The sequence below is a fragment of the Colossoma macropomum genome, unplaced genomic scaffold (genome assembly GCF_904425465.1).
Source record: "Colossoma macropomum unplaced genomic scaffold, Colossoma_macropomum, whole genome shotgun sequence".
Taxonomy (NCBI): Eukaryota; Metazoa; Chordata; class Actinopteri; order Characiformes; family Serrasalmidae; genus Colossoma; species Colossoma macropomum.
This window is the reverse complement of record NW_023494810.1, coordinates 990758-1003775: the sequence shown is the minus strand read 5'-3', so window position 1 is coordinate 1003775 and position 13018 is coordinate 990758. Positions and strand designations below refer to the sequence as shown.

Below are 13018 nucleotides of genomic sequence, written 5' to 3'. Positions count from 1 at the left end.
CAGCTTTCAGGAGTCTACCTATACCTCAAGCTTTCAGCCATTGACTACGGTTTCCAAGCCTGCCCTGGGCACCTCTGTACAACAAGTCTCAGCCCAGCCTGTCCAGTCAGCATATCAACAGGTAGCTTCCACACAGCCTGTGTGGAGTAGTTCTCCACCTAGCTTTGTTTCCCCAAGTGTTGGCTTTGATTCTAGTGCAGTGGGATCAAGGGGCTCAAGGGCATATTCTTACACCACAAGCTTGAAGCCCTCTACTAGTGCTTCACAGCCTGTGCAAAGCACCTACCAGCAAGGAGCTTCAGAGCAGCCTGTCCAAACTGCTTCCCTGAGAGTATCTTCAGCTCAGCCTGTACAGAGCAGCTATCAGTCTGGCCTTTATTCCCAAAATGTTGGCTTTGATTCTAGTGCAGCAATGGGAACAGGCTCAAGGGTGGTGTTCTACCCATCAAGCTTTAAGCCCTCCACCAGCACCTCTAAGCCTGTCCAAAGCAACAACCAGCAGGTAGCTTCAGCCCAGCCTGTGTGGAGTAGTTCTCCACCTAGCTTTGTTTCCCCAAGTGTTGGCTTTGATTCTAGTGCAGTGGGATCAAGTGGCTCAAGGGCATTTTCTTACACCACAAGCTTTAAGCCCTCTGCTAGCGCTTCACAGCCTGTGCAAAGCTCCTTGCTGGTAGGTGCTTTGGAGCAGCCTGTCCAAACGGCTTCCCAGAGAGTATCTTCAGCTCAGCCTGTACTGAGCAGCTATCAGTCTGGCCTTTATTCCCAAAATGTTGGCTTTGATTCTAGTGCAGGGACAGGCTCAGGGGGGTCCTTCTATACCCCAAGCTTTAGCCCCCCCAACAGCATTTCTAAGCCTGTCCCAAGCAGCTACCAGCAAGTAACTTCATCCCAGCCAGTGCAGAGTAGTTATCCATCTGGAACCAGTGGGACTGGACTGGCATCAAGTGACTCGAGGGCCTACAGCTCTTCAGGATCTTCCTATCCCTCAAGCCGTAACCCCCCTACTAGCATTTCTAAGCCTGTTGAAAGCCCTTTCCAACAGTTAGCTTTGGCTCAGAGTAGCTATCCACCTGAAGCTGCTTCCCAAAATATTAGAATGGATTCTTCTCTGACTGATGTGGAAGAAAGCGTCTTGAGAAATGACTACAGTTCTGAAGATGCTACATCTGGATTAAACTACAGCCCTTTCACCAGCATATCTACACCTTCCCAAAGTACTTACCGACAGGTGACTGCAGCCCAGCCCGTTCAGAGCCGTTACCAAGATGTGCCTTTTCCCCAAACCAGCTATGGTGCTAGTTTGAGTGGTGTGACCTCAACCGGTTCAAGGAGTGTGTATACCCCTTCAGACTCAGTGGCTTTGCCTGCCCAAGACATGGCTCTTAGACCTGGCTTGACTCCAGTATCTGCTCAAGGGTTCAGATCACCATATTCCTATGCTCAGGCTGTGAGTTCCCTAGACGACTCTGAACCCTCTGCTGGCTCTCCAAGATTAACGTGGACACAAAAGACGCTGGAATAGCTGATAACTTCCACTCCATGGTAAGTCAGTTCTTAACTTGTTTCAGCTCATCTCAATTTTGTGCACCTGCATGTGCTTACCTTGTACTGTTTCTGCTTTCAGGTTGGATTGTTGCAGCAGCTGAACCTTTTGATTCAAAAAAATTCTAAATAAATATTTGCAACTATGTTTGGGTTGTCTTGTTTTAATGCAAGTGTTCAGGAAGTTTATTTGGGGCGCTAAAATCTGCAGAACCCAATAAGCTATGCCTTTTCTTGCTTTCTTTTTTTTTCCTCATTTCCTGTGCTTTTTGCCAGTAGCCCTCAGAGTATTTAACTGTACAGAATTGTTGTTTAGCCAGATGGCTTTAGCCCAAAGTCAAGCCTGCCTTATAGGGAAATGGGCTGAGGGAATGTACTGAGACAATCTGTTGACTTTTGGGTCACTGCTTATTAAAGTAAAGGGTAAGCTCAGTTATTGGCCACCATTGGGAAGGTGGGGGGTGTCTTGGCTTAATTCATTTTCAATGAAAAATGAGATCTAATGTTTTGTAAAGGGAGGGGGGGACCCTTGAGTGGTCATGACATGCTTAGGTTGAGCTTAAGCGTGAGGTGGAGGTTAAGCTCTATTTGGTAGATAACAATTGGTGAATAACTCGAACTCGATTGACTTTCAGAAAACAGTGGCTATAAAAATGGCTACAAACTTGAAAATACACATTCCCTTTTAGAGCAATAAGGTTACAGGTGTATCTTGATCCCATTGTACACACAGACTGTCACAGAAACAAATTTCTCCAAGAATCAGATTTGTGGAAGGTAGTAGGATTTTAGGATCCTAAAATTTCAATTAGACACCACCACCTTGCCAGTGATGTAATCAGGTGTGTCATAAGAAAAGGCTTTCCTCAAATTTAACCGTGTGACTGAAGTTTGCTAGACACTACTGGAACCAGATTCTATAGTCCAAAGAGGCAAAAGAATAGAGCTCTTGTTTTTAATCCAGAGGAGAACTACAGCCTACAGTGAATAACAAACTGCCCCTAGCTTCTGTTATCATAGGTAGTCGGCCTCGTGTTTAAACATCCTTCACTTCAAACATCTTTATCAGTGGCTCAGTCTGCTACAGTAACTTGAATGATGCTGACAGTGTATGGACTGCATTTCCCATGAGTCTGTGCACAGACATCAAAACAGAAAATATAGATTAAACCAAAGGTCCTCTCTATTTAAGTCACACTTTTCTAACAACATGATTTTTAGATTTCAGATTCATCAAAAAAAAAAAAATCTTTTAGATGGCAATGTAGCTAGTGATGTAAAATCTGAGAAAATTGTTTTTGCGAGTGTACACTCGAATATCAGACACACTTAATCTTCCAAAAGAAATATTAAATGGGCATTCTGGCATCTTATTTTGTCTCAGACATCTGTCGTGACTGACATGTACGAAAGTAACCCATCATATACTATGTTTATTAGCGATGCAATATAATTGACTTGAAATGAGCAGAAATCCTTCAAAATGCATTTCCCAAATGCATTTCTTTCAAGTAATAAGCTTTTAAAAGACATTTGCAACACAAGGTCTTGCGCATTGAAAACCATGAAGTAATGAGGCCTAATTGGGACCTGTCAATTGCTCATTACCTTAACAAACAGGCGATGTGAACACGTCATCCAAGCAGCCAATAGGGAGACTCGGGGCAGGTGCATTTTGATGATATTAACGGAACATGTGGCTGCTTGGAGAAGTAGCAGAGAAACATTTGTCTGTTTTTTGAGGGTGGCCAGGGTTGGTTTTGGAGCTTTGATTTTAGCAATGGCAGAAACAATCTGGAAACCTTTGTGGTATGTTAATTTCATTTAGTGATTTTTAATAGAAAAGTTTGCTTTCTTTGTTAATTATGTCTGTGTTCAACAGGATTTTGTTACTGGTGCTGAATTATGCTGTGCACTGTGATGCAGGAAGTGGTAAGTTTTCACTCTCCATTAGCAAGCTGAAAAGTTCTAACAAACTACATGCTTTTAATGTGAAGTATGCTTAGTTTACAGACATGGTTGCACAAACGATGGTGCTCAGGATGGGACCACTGAAATGACTCCTGCTCAGGCAAGCTCTGATTCTGGATTTGGGCCTAGTCAAGAACCTTATTTTCAGGAAACCCAGGACTCCTCGGAAACTGAGGCCTTTGATTCTAGTGTGACTGATGTGGGCTCAAGTGACTCAAGGGCATTCAGCTTTCAGGAATCTACCTACACCTCAAGCTTTCAGCCCCTAACTAGGGTTCCTAAGCCTGCCTTAAGCACCTCCTTAGAACAAGCCTCAGACCAGTCTGTCCAGACAGCATACCAGCAGGCAGCTTCAGCCCAGCCTGTGCAGGGTAGTTCTCCATCCAGCTTTGTTTCTCAAAATGTTGGCTTTGATTCTAGTGCAGGAACAGGCTCAAGGGGGTCTTTCTTCACTTCAAGCTTTAAGCCGTCTGCTAGCACTTCAAAGCCAGTCCAAAGCACCTACCAGCAGGTTGCTTCAGCCCAGCCTGTCCCAAGCACCTACCAGCAAAGAGTGTCAGAGCAGCCTGTCCAAGCTGCTTCCCAGAGACTATCTTCAGCTCAACCTGTACAGAGCAGCTATCAGTCTGGCCTTTTTTCCCCAAGTGTTGGCTTTGGTGCTAGTGCTGCGGGAACAGGACAAAGTGGTTCGAGGCTGTTCAGCTCTCAGGACGTTTCCTATACCTCAAGCTACAAGCCCTCTGTTAGCACTCAAAGACCTGCCCAAAGCACCTACCAGCAGGGAGTTTCATATCGGCCTGTGCAGAGCAGTTTGCCATCCAGCTTTGTTTCCCAAAATGTTGGCTTTGATTCTAGTGCAGAGGGAACAAGTGGCTCTAGGGCATACAGCTTGCAGGAATCTAGCTATACCTCAAGCTTTCAGCCATTGACTAGTGGTTACAAGCCTGCACTAAGCACGGCCTACCAACAGGCAGCCTCAGCCCAGCCTGTCCCAAGCGCCTACCAACAGGCAGCCTCAGCCCAGCCTGTCCCAAGCGCCTACCAACAGGCAGCCTCAGCCCAGCCTGTCCCAAGCGCCTACCAACAGGCAGCCTCAGCCCAGCCTGTCCCAAGCGCCTACCAACAGGCAGCCTCAGCCCAGCCTGTCCCAAGCGCCTACCAACAGGCAGCCTCAGCCCAGCCTGTGCAGAGTAGTTCTCTATCTAGCTTTGTGTCCCCCAATGTAGGCTTGGATTCTGGTGCAACAGGAACTGGATCAAGTGTCTTGGGGGCATTTTCATACACTTCAGGGTTTAGGCCTTCTACTAGCACTGCAAAACCAGTCCAAAGCAGCTACCAGCAGGCGGCCTCAGCCCAGCCTGTCCCGGGCGCCTACCAGCAGGCGGCCTCAGCCCAGCCTGTCCCGGGCGCCTACCAGCAGGCGGCCTCAGCCCAGCCTGTCCCGGGCGCCTACCAGCAGGCGGCCTCAGCCCAGCCTGTCCCTAGTAGTTCTGCTTCTAGCTCTGTTTCCCCCAATGTAGGCTTGGATTTTGGTGGAGCAGGATCAAGTCTCTCAGGGGCATATTCATACACCTCAAGCTTCAAGCCCTCTGCTAGCACTTCAAAGCCAGTCCAAAGCAGCTACCAATGGGTTGCTTCAGCCCAGCCTGTCCCAAGCACCTACCAGCAACGAGTGTCAGAGCAGCCTGTCCAAGCTGCTTCCCAGAGAGTATCTTCAGCTCAACCTGTACAGAGCAGCTATCAGTCTGGCCTTTTTTCCCCAAGTGTTGGCTATGATTCTAGTGCAGTGGGATCAAGTGACTCTAGGGCATACAGCTTTCAGGAGTCTACCTATACCTCAAGCTTCAAGCCCTCTGCTAGCACTTCAAGGCCAGTCCAAAGCAGCTACCAATGGGTTGCTTCATCCCAGCCTGTCCCAAGCACCTACCAGCAACGAGTGTCAGAGCAGCCTGTCCAAGCTGCTTCCCAGAGAGTATCTTCAGCTCAACCTGTACAGAGCAGCTATCAGTCTGGCCTTTTTTCCCCAAGTGTTGGCTATGATTCTAGTGCAGTGGGATCAAGTGACTCTAGGGCATACAGCTTTCAGGAGTCTACCTATACCTCAAGCTTTCAGCCATTGACTACGGTTTCCAAGCCTGCCCTGGGCACCTCTGTACAACAAGTCTCAGCCCAGCCTGTCCAGTCAGCATATCAACAGGTAGCTTCCACACAGCCTGTGTGGAGTAGTTCTCCACCTAGCTTTGTTTCCCCAAGTGTTGGCTTTGATTCTAGTGCAGTGGGATCAAGGGGCTCAAGGGCATATTCTTACACCACAAGCTTGAAGCCCTCTACTAGTGCTTCACAGCCTGTGCAAAGCACCTACCAGCAAGGAGCTTCAGAGCAGCCTGTCCAAACTGCTTCCCTGAGAGTATCTTCAGCTCAGCCTGTACAGAGCAGCTATCAGTCTGGCCTTTATTCCCAAAATGTTGGCTTTGATTCTAGTGCAGCAATGGGAACAGGCTCAAGGGTGGTGTTCTACCCATCAAGCTTTAAGCCCTCCACCAGCACCTCTAAGCCTGTCCAAAGCAACAACCAGCAGGTAGCTTCAGCCCAGCCTGTGTGGAGTAGTTCTCCACCTAGCTTTGTTTCCCCAAGTGTTGGCTTTGATTCTAGTGCAGTGGGATCAAGTGGCTCAAGGGCATTTTCTTACACCACAAGCTTTAAGCCCTCTGCTAGCGCTTCACAGCCTGTGCAAAGCTCCTTGCTGGTAGGTGCTTTGGAGCAGCCTGTCCAAACGGCTTCCCAGAGAGTATCTTCAGCTCAGCCTGTACTGAGCAGCTATCAGTCTGGCCTTTATTCCCAAAATGTTGGCTTTGATTCTAGTGCAGGGACAGGCTCAGGGGGGTCCTTCTATACCTCAAGGTTTAGCCCCCCCAACAGCATTTCTAAGCCTGTCCCAAGCAGCTACCAGCAAGTAACTTCATCCCAGCCAGTGCAGAGCAGTTATCCATCTGGAACCAGTGGGATTGGACTGGCATCAAGTGACTCGAGGGCCTACAGCTCTTCAGGATCTTCCTATCCCTCAAGCCGTAACCCCCGTACTAGCATTTCTAAGCCTGTTGAAAGCCCTTTCCAACAGTTAGCTTTGGCTCAGCCAGCTCAGAGTAACTATCCACCTGAAGCTGCTTCCCAAAATATTAGAATGGATTCTTCTCTGACTGATGTGGAAGAAAGCGTCTTGAGAAATGACTACAGTTCTGAAGATGCTACATCTGGATTAAACTACAGCCCTTTCACCAGCATATCTACACCTTCCCAAAGTACTTACCGACAGGTGACTGCAGCCCAGCCTGTTCAGAGCCGTTACCAAGATGTGCCTTTTCCCCAAACCAGCTATGGTGCTAGTTTGAGTGGTGTGACCTCAACCGGTTCAAGGAGTGTGTATACCCCTTCAGACTCAGTGGCTTTGCCTGCCCAAGACATGGCTCTTAGACCTGGCTTGACTCCAGTATCTGCTCAAGGGTTCAGATCACCATATTCCTATGCTCAGGCTGTGAGTTCCCTAGACGACTCTGAACCCTCTGCTGGCTCTCCAAGATTAACGTGGACACAAAAGACGCTGGAATAGCTGATAACTTCCACTCCATGGTAAGTCAGTTCTTAACTTGTTTCAGCTCATCTCAATTTTGTGCACCTGCATGTGCTTACCTTGTACTGTTTCTGCTTTCAGGTTGGATTGTTGCAGCAGCTGAACCTTTTGATTCAAAAAAATTCTAAATAAATATTTGCAACTATGTTTGGGTTGTCTTGTTTTAATGCAAGTGTTCAGGAAGTTTATTTGGGGCGCTAAAATCTGCAGAACCCAATAAGCTATGCCTTCTTTTTTTTTTCCTCATTTCCTGTGCTTTTTGCCAGTAGCCCTCGGAGTATTTAACTGTACAGAATTGTTGTTTAGCCAGATGGCTTTAGCCCAAAGTCAAGCCTGCCTTATAGGGAAATGGGCTGAGGGAATGTACTGAGACAATCTGTTGACTTTTGGGTCACTGCTTATTAAAGTAAAGGGTAAGCTCAGTTATTGGCCACCGTTGGGAAGGTGGGGGGTGTCTTGGCTTAATTCATTTTCAATGAAAAATGAGATCTAATGTTTTGTAAAGGGAGGGGGGACCCTTGAGTGGTCATGACATGCTTAGGTTGAGCTTAAGCGTGAGGTGGAGGTTAAGCTCTATTTGGTAGATAACAATTGGTGAATAACTCGAACTCGATTGACTTTCAGAAAACAGTGGCTATAAAAATGGCTACAAACTTGAAAATACACATTCCCTTTTAGAGCAATAAGGTTACAGGTGTATCTTGATCCCATTGTACACACAGACTGTCACAGAAACAAATTTCTCCAAGAATCAGATTTGTGGAAGGTAGTAGGATTTTAGGATCCTAAAATTTCAATTAGACACCACCACCTTGCCAGTGATGTAATCAGGTGTGTCATAAGAAAAGGCTTTCCTCAAATTTAACCGTGTGACTGAAGTTTGCTAGACACTACTGGAACCAGATTCTATAGTCCAAAGAGGCAAAAGAATAGAGCTCTTGTTTTTAATCCAGAGGAGAACTACAGCCTACAGTGAATAACAAACTGCCCCTAGCTTCTGTTATCATAGGTAGTCGGCCTCGTGTTTAAACATCCTTCACTTCAAACATCTTTATCAGTGGCTCAGTCTGCTACAGTAACTTGAATGATGCTGACAGTGTATGGACTGCATTTCCCATGAGTCTGTGCACAGACATCAAAACAGAAAATATAGATTAAACCAAAGGTCCTCTCTATTTAAGTCACACTTTTCTAACAATATGATTTTTAGATTTCAGATTCATCAAAAAAAAAAAAATCATTTAGATGGCAATGTAGCTAGTGATGTAAAATCGGAGAAAATTGTTTTTGCGAGTGTACACTCGAATATCAGACACACTTAATCTTCCAAAAGAAATATTAAATGGGCATTCTGGCATCTTATTTTGTCTCAGACATCTGTTGTGACTGACATGTACGAAAGTAACCCATCATATACTATGTTTATTAGCGATGCAATATAATTGACTTGAAATGAGCAGAAATCCTTCAAAATGCATTTCCCAAATGCATTTCTTTCAAGTAATAAGCTTTTAAAAGACATTTGCAACACAAGGTCTTTTGCATTGAAAACCATGAAGTAATGAGGCCTAATTGGGACCTGTCAATTGCTCATTACCTTAACAAACAGGCGATGTGAACACGTCATCCAAGCAGCCAATAGGGAGACTCGGGGCAGGTGCATTTTGATGATATTAACGGAACATGTGGCTGCTTGGAGAAGTAGCAGAGAAACATTTGTCTGTTTTTTGAGGGTGGCCAGGGTTGGTTTTGGAGCTTTGATTTTAGCAATGGCAGAAACAATCTGGAAACCTTTGTGGTATGTTAATTTCATTTAGTGATTTTTAATAGAAAAGTTTGCTTTCTTTGTTAATTATGTCTGTGTTCAACAGGATTTTGTTACTGGTGCTGAATTATGCTGTGCACTGTGATGCAGGAAGTGGTAAGTTTTCACTCTCCATTAGCAAGCTGAAAAGTTCTAACAAACTACATGCTTTTAATGTGAAGTATGCTTAGTTTACAGACATGGTTGCACAAACGATGGTGCTCAGGATGGGACCACTGAAATGACTCCTGCTCAGGCAAGCTCTGATTCTGGATTTGGGCCTAGTCAAGAACCTTATTTTCAGGAAACCCAGGACTCCTCGGAAACTGAGGCCTTTGATTCTAGTGTGACTGATGTGGGCTCAAGTGACTCAAGGGCATTCAGCTTTCAGGAATCTACCTACACCTCAAGCTTTCAGCCACTAACTAGGGTTCCTAAGCCTGCCTTAAGCACCTCCTTAGAACAAGCCTCAGACCAGTCTGTCCAGACAGCATACCAGCAGGCAGCTTCAGCCCAGCCTGTGCAGGGTAGTTCTCCATCCAGCTTTGTTTCTCAAAATGTTGGCTTTGATTCTAGTGCAGCAACAGGAACAGGCTCAAGGGTGTCTTTCTTCACTTCAAGCTTTAAGCCGTCTGCTAGCACTTCAAAGCCAGTCCAAAGCACCTACCAGCAGGTTGCTTCAGCCCAGTCTGTCCCAAGCACCTACCAGCAAAGAGTGTCAGAGCAGCCTGTCCAAGCTGCTTCCCAGAGACTATCTTCAGCTCAACCTGTACAGAGCAGCTATCAGTCTGGCCTTTTTTCCCCAAGTGTTGGCTTTGGTGCTAGTGCTGCGGGAACAGGACAAAGTGGTTCGAGGCTGTTCAGCTCTCAGGACGTTTCCTATACCTCAAGCTACAAGCCCTCTGTTAGCACTCAAAGACCTGCCCAAAGCACCTACCAGCAGGGAGTTTCATATCGGCCTGTGCAGAGCAGTTTGCCATCCAGCTTTGTTTCCCAAAATGTTGGCTTTGATTCTAGTGCAGAGGGAACAAGTGGCTCTAGGGCATACAGCTTTCAGGAATCTAGCTATACCTCAAGCTTTCAGCCGTTGACTAGTGGTTACAAGCCTGCACTAAGCACTGCCTACCAACAGGCAGCCTCAGCCCAGCCTGTCCCAAGCGCCTACCAACAGGCAGCCTCAGCCCAGCCTGTCCCAAGCGCCTACCAACAGGCAGCCTCAGCCCAGCCTGTGCAGAGTAGTTCTCTATCTAGCTTTGTGTCCCCCAATGTAGGCTTGGATTCTGGTGCAACAGGAACTGGATCAAGTGTCTTGGGGGCATTTTCATACACTTCAGGGTTTAGGCCTTCTACTAGCACTGCAAAACCAGTCCAAAGCAGCTACCAGCAGGCGGCCTCAGCCCAGCCTGTCCAAAGCAGCTACCAGCAGGCGGCCTCAGCCCAGCCTGTCCAAAGCAGCTACCAGCAGGCGGCCTCAGCCCAGCCTGTCCCGGGCGCCTACCAGCAGGCGGCCTCAGCCCAGCCTGTCCCGGGCGCCTACCAGCAGGCGGCCTCAGCCCAGCCTGTCCCGGGCGCCTACCAGCAGGCGGCCTCAGCCCAGCCTGTCCCGGGCGCCTACCAGCAGGCGGCCTCAGCCCAGCCTGTCCCTAGTAGTTCTGCTTCTAGCTCTGTTTCCCCCAATGTAGGCTTGGATCTTGGTGGAGCAGGATCAAGTCTCTCAGGGGCATATTCATACACCTCAAGCTTCAAGCCCTCTGCTAGCACTTCAAAGCCAGTCCAAAGCAGCTACCAATGGGTTGCTTCAGCCCAGCCTGTCCCAAGCACCTACCAGCAACGAGTGTCAGAGCAGCCTGTCCAAGCTGCTTCCCAGAGAGTATCTTCAGCTCAACCTGTACAGAGCAGCTATCAGTCTGGCCTTTTTTCCCCAAGTGTTGGCTATGATTCTAGTGCAGTGGGATCAAGTGACTCTAGGGCATACAGCTTTCAGGAGTCTACCTATACCTCAAGCTTCAAGCCCTCTGCTAGCACTTCAAGGCCAGTCCAAAGCAGCTACCAATGGGTTGCTTCAGCCCAGCCTGTCCCAAGCACCTACCAGCAACGAGTGTCAGAGCAGCCTGTCCAAGCTGCTTCCCAGAGAGTATCTTCAGCTCAACCTGTACAGAGCAGCTATCAGTCTGGCCTTTTTTCCCCAAGTGTTGGCTATGATTCTAGTGCAGTGGGATCAAGTGACTCTAGGGCATACAGCTTTCAGGAGTCTACCTATACCTCAAGCTTTCAGCCATTGACTACGGTTTCCAAGCCTGCCCTGGGCACCTCTGTACAACAAGTCTCAGCCCAGCCTGTCCAGTCAGCATATCAACAGGTAGCTTCCACACAGCCTGTGTGGAGTAGTTCTCCACCTAGCTTTGTTTCCCCAAGTGTTGGCTTTGATTCTAGTGCAGTGGGATCAAGGGGCTCAAGGGCATATTCTTACACCACAAGCTTGAAGCCCTCTACTAGTGCTTCACAGCCTGTGCAAAGCACCTACCAGCAAGGAGCTTCAGAGCAGCCTGTCCAAACTGCTTCCCTGAGAGTATCTTCAGCTCAGCCTGTACAGAGCAGCTATCAGTCTGGCCTTTATTCCCAAAATGTTGGCTTTGATTCTAGTGCAGCAATGGGAACAGGCTCAAGGGTGGTGTTCTACCCATCAAGCTTTAAGCCCTCCACCAGCACCTCTAAGCCTGTCCAAAGCAACAACCAGCAGGTAGCTTCAGCCCAGCCTGTGTGGAGTAGTTCTCCACCTAGCTTTGTTTCCCCAAGTGTTGGCTTTGATTCTAGTGCAGTGGGATCAAGTGGCTCAAGGGCATATTCTTACACCACAAGCTTGAAGCCCTCTACTAGTGCTTCACAGCCTGTGCAAAGCACCTACCAGCAAGGAGCTTCAGAGCAGCCTGTCCAAACTGCTTCCCTGAGAGTATCTTCAGCTCAGCCTGTACAGAGCAGCTATCAGTCTGGCCTTTATTCCCAAAATGTTGGCTTTGATTCTAGTGCAGCAATGGGAACAGGCTCAAGGGTGGTGTTCTACCCATCAAGCTTTAAGCCCTCCACCAGCACCTCTAAGCCTGTCCAAAGCAACAACCAGCAGGTAGCTTCAGCCCAGCCTGTGTGGAGTAGTTCTCCACCTAGCTTTGTTTCCCCAAGTGTTGGCTTTGATTCTAGTGCAGTGGGATCAAGTGGCTCAAGGGCATTTTCTTACACCACAAGCTTTAAGCCCTCTGCTAGCGCTTCACAGCCTGTGCAAAGCTCCTTGCTGGTAGGTGCTTTGGAGCAGCCTGTCCAAACGGCTTCCCAGAGAGTATCTTCAGCTCAGCCTGTACTGAGCAGCTATCAGTCTGGCCTTTATTCCCAAAATGTTGGCTTTGATTCTAGTGCAGGGACAGGCTCAGGGGGGTCCTTCTATACCTCAAGCTTTAGCCCCCCCAACAGCATTTCTAAGCCTGTCCCAAGCAGCTACCAGCAAGTAACTTCATCCCAGCCAGTGCAGAGTAGTTATCCATCTGGAACCAGTGGGACTGGACTGGTATCAAGTGACTCGAGGGCCTACAGCTCTTCAGGATCTTCCTATCCCTCAAGCCGTAACCCCCCTACTAGCATTTCTAAGCCTGTTGAAAGCCCTTTCCAACAGTTAGCTTTGGCTCAGCCAGCTCAGAGTAGCTATCCACCTGAAGCTGCTTCCCAAAATATTAGAATGGATTCTTCTTTGACTGATGTGGAAGAAAGCGTCTTGAGAAATGACTACAGTTCTGAAGATGCTACATCTGGATTAAACTACAGCCCTTTCACCAGCATATCTACACCTTCCCAAAGTACTTACCGACAGGTGACTGCAGCCCAGCCCGTTCAGAGCCGTTACCAAGATGTGCCTTTTCCCCAAACCAGCTATGGTGCTAGTTTGAGTGGTGTGACCTCAACCGGTTCAAGGAGTGTGTATACCCCTTCAGACTCAGTGGCTTTGCCTGCCCAAGACATGGCTCTTAGACCTGGCTTGACTCCAGTATCTGCTCAAGGGTTCAGATCACCATATTTCTATGCTCAGG

At 47.8% G+C, this 13018-nt stretch overlaps 3 protein-coding genes and 1 long non-coding RNA gene across 4 annotated transcripts; all 4 read left to right on the top strand.

Moving 5' to 3' along the window:
* The first annotated feature begins 374 nt into the window (after positions 1-374).
* On the top strand, positions 375-1688 carry LOC118799545 (nuclear pore complex protein NUP62-like). The gene is made up of 2 exons (XM_036559497.1): positions 375-1542; positions 1625-1688. Exon 1 carries the CDS (start codon positions 413-415, stop codon positions 1520-1522), a length of 1110 nt encoding a protein of 369 aa, XP_036415390.1. The 5' UTR covers positions 375-412; the 3' UTR covers positions 1523-1542; positions 1625-1688.
* Positions 1689-3237: 1549 nt separating this feature from the next.
* zgc:173856 (uncharacterized protein LOC561590 homolog) lies at positions 3238-5918 on the top strand. Its single transcript, XM_036560126.1, has 4 exons — positions 3238-3351; positions 3425-3474; positions 3549-5783; positions 5848-5918. The coding sequence occupies exons 1-4, from the start codon at positions 3323-3325 to the stop codon at positions 5916-5918; spliced, it is 2385 nt and encodes a 794-aa protein (XP_036416019.1). The 5' UTR covers positions 3238-3322.
* A 45-nt stretch (positions 5919-5963) lies between these two features.
* On the top strand, positions 5964-7286 carry LOC118799544 (nuclear pore complex protein NUP62-like). Its single transcript, XM_036559496.1, has 2 exons — positions 5964-7140; positions 7223-7286. The coding sequence occupies exon 1, from the start codon at positions 6002-6004 to the stop codon at positions 7118-7120; it is 1119 nt and encodes a 372-aa protein (XP_036415389.1). The 5' UTR covers positions 5964-6001; the 3' UTR covers positions 7121-7140; positions 7223-7286.
* Positions 7287-8825: 1539 nt separating this feature from the next.
* Positions 8826-9249, top strand: LOC118799547. Its single transcript, XR_005006118.1, has 3 exons — positions 8826-8939; positions 9013-9062; positions 9137-9249. It is a non-coding gene; the product is annotated as an uncharacterized LOC118799547 (long non-coding RNA).
* The last annotated feature ends 3769 nt before the right edge of the window (positions 9250-13018 follow it).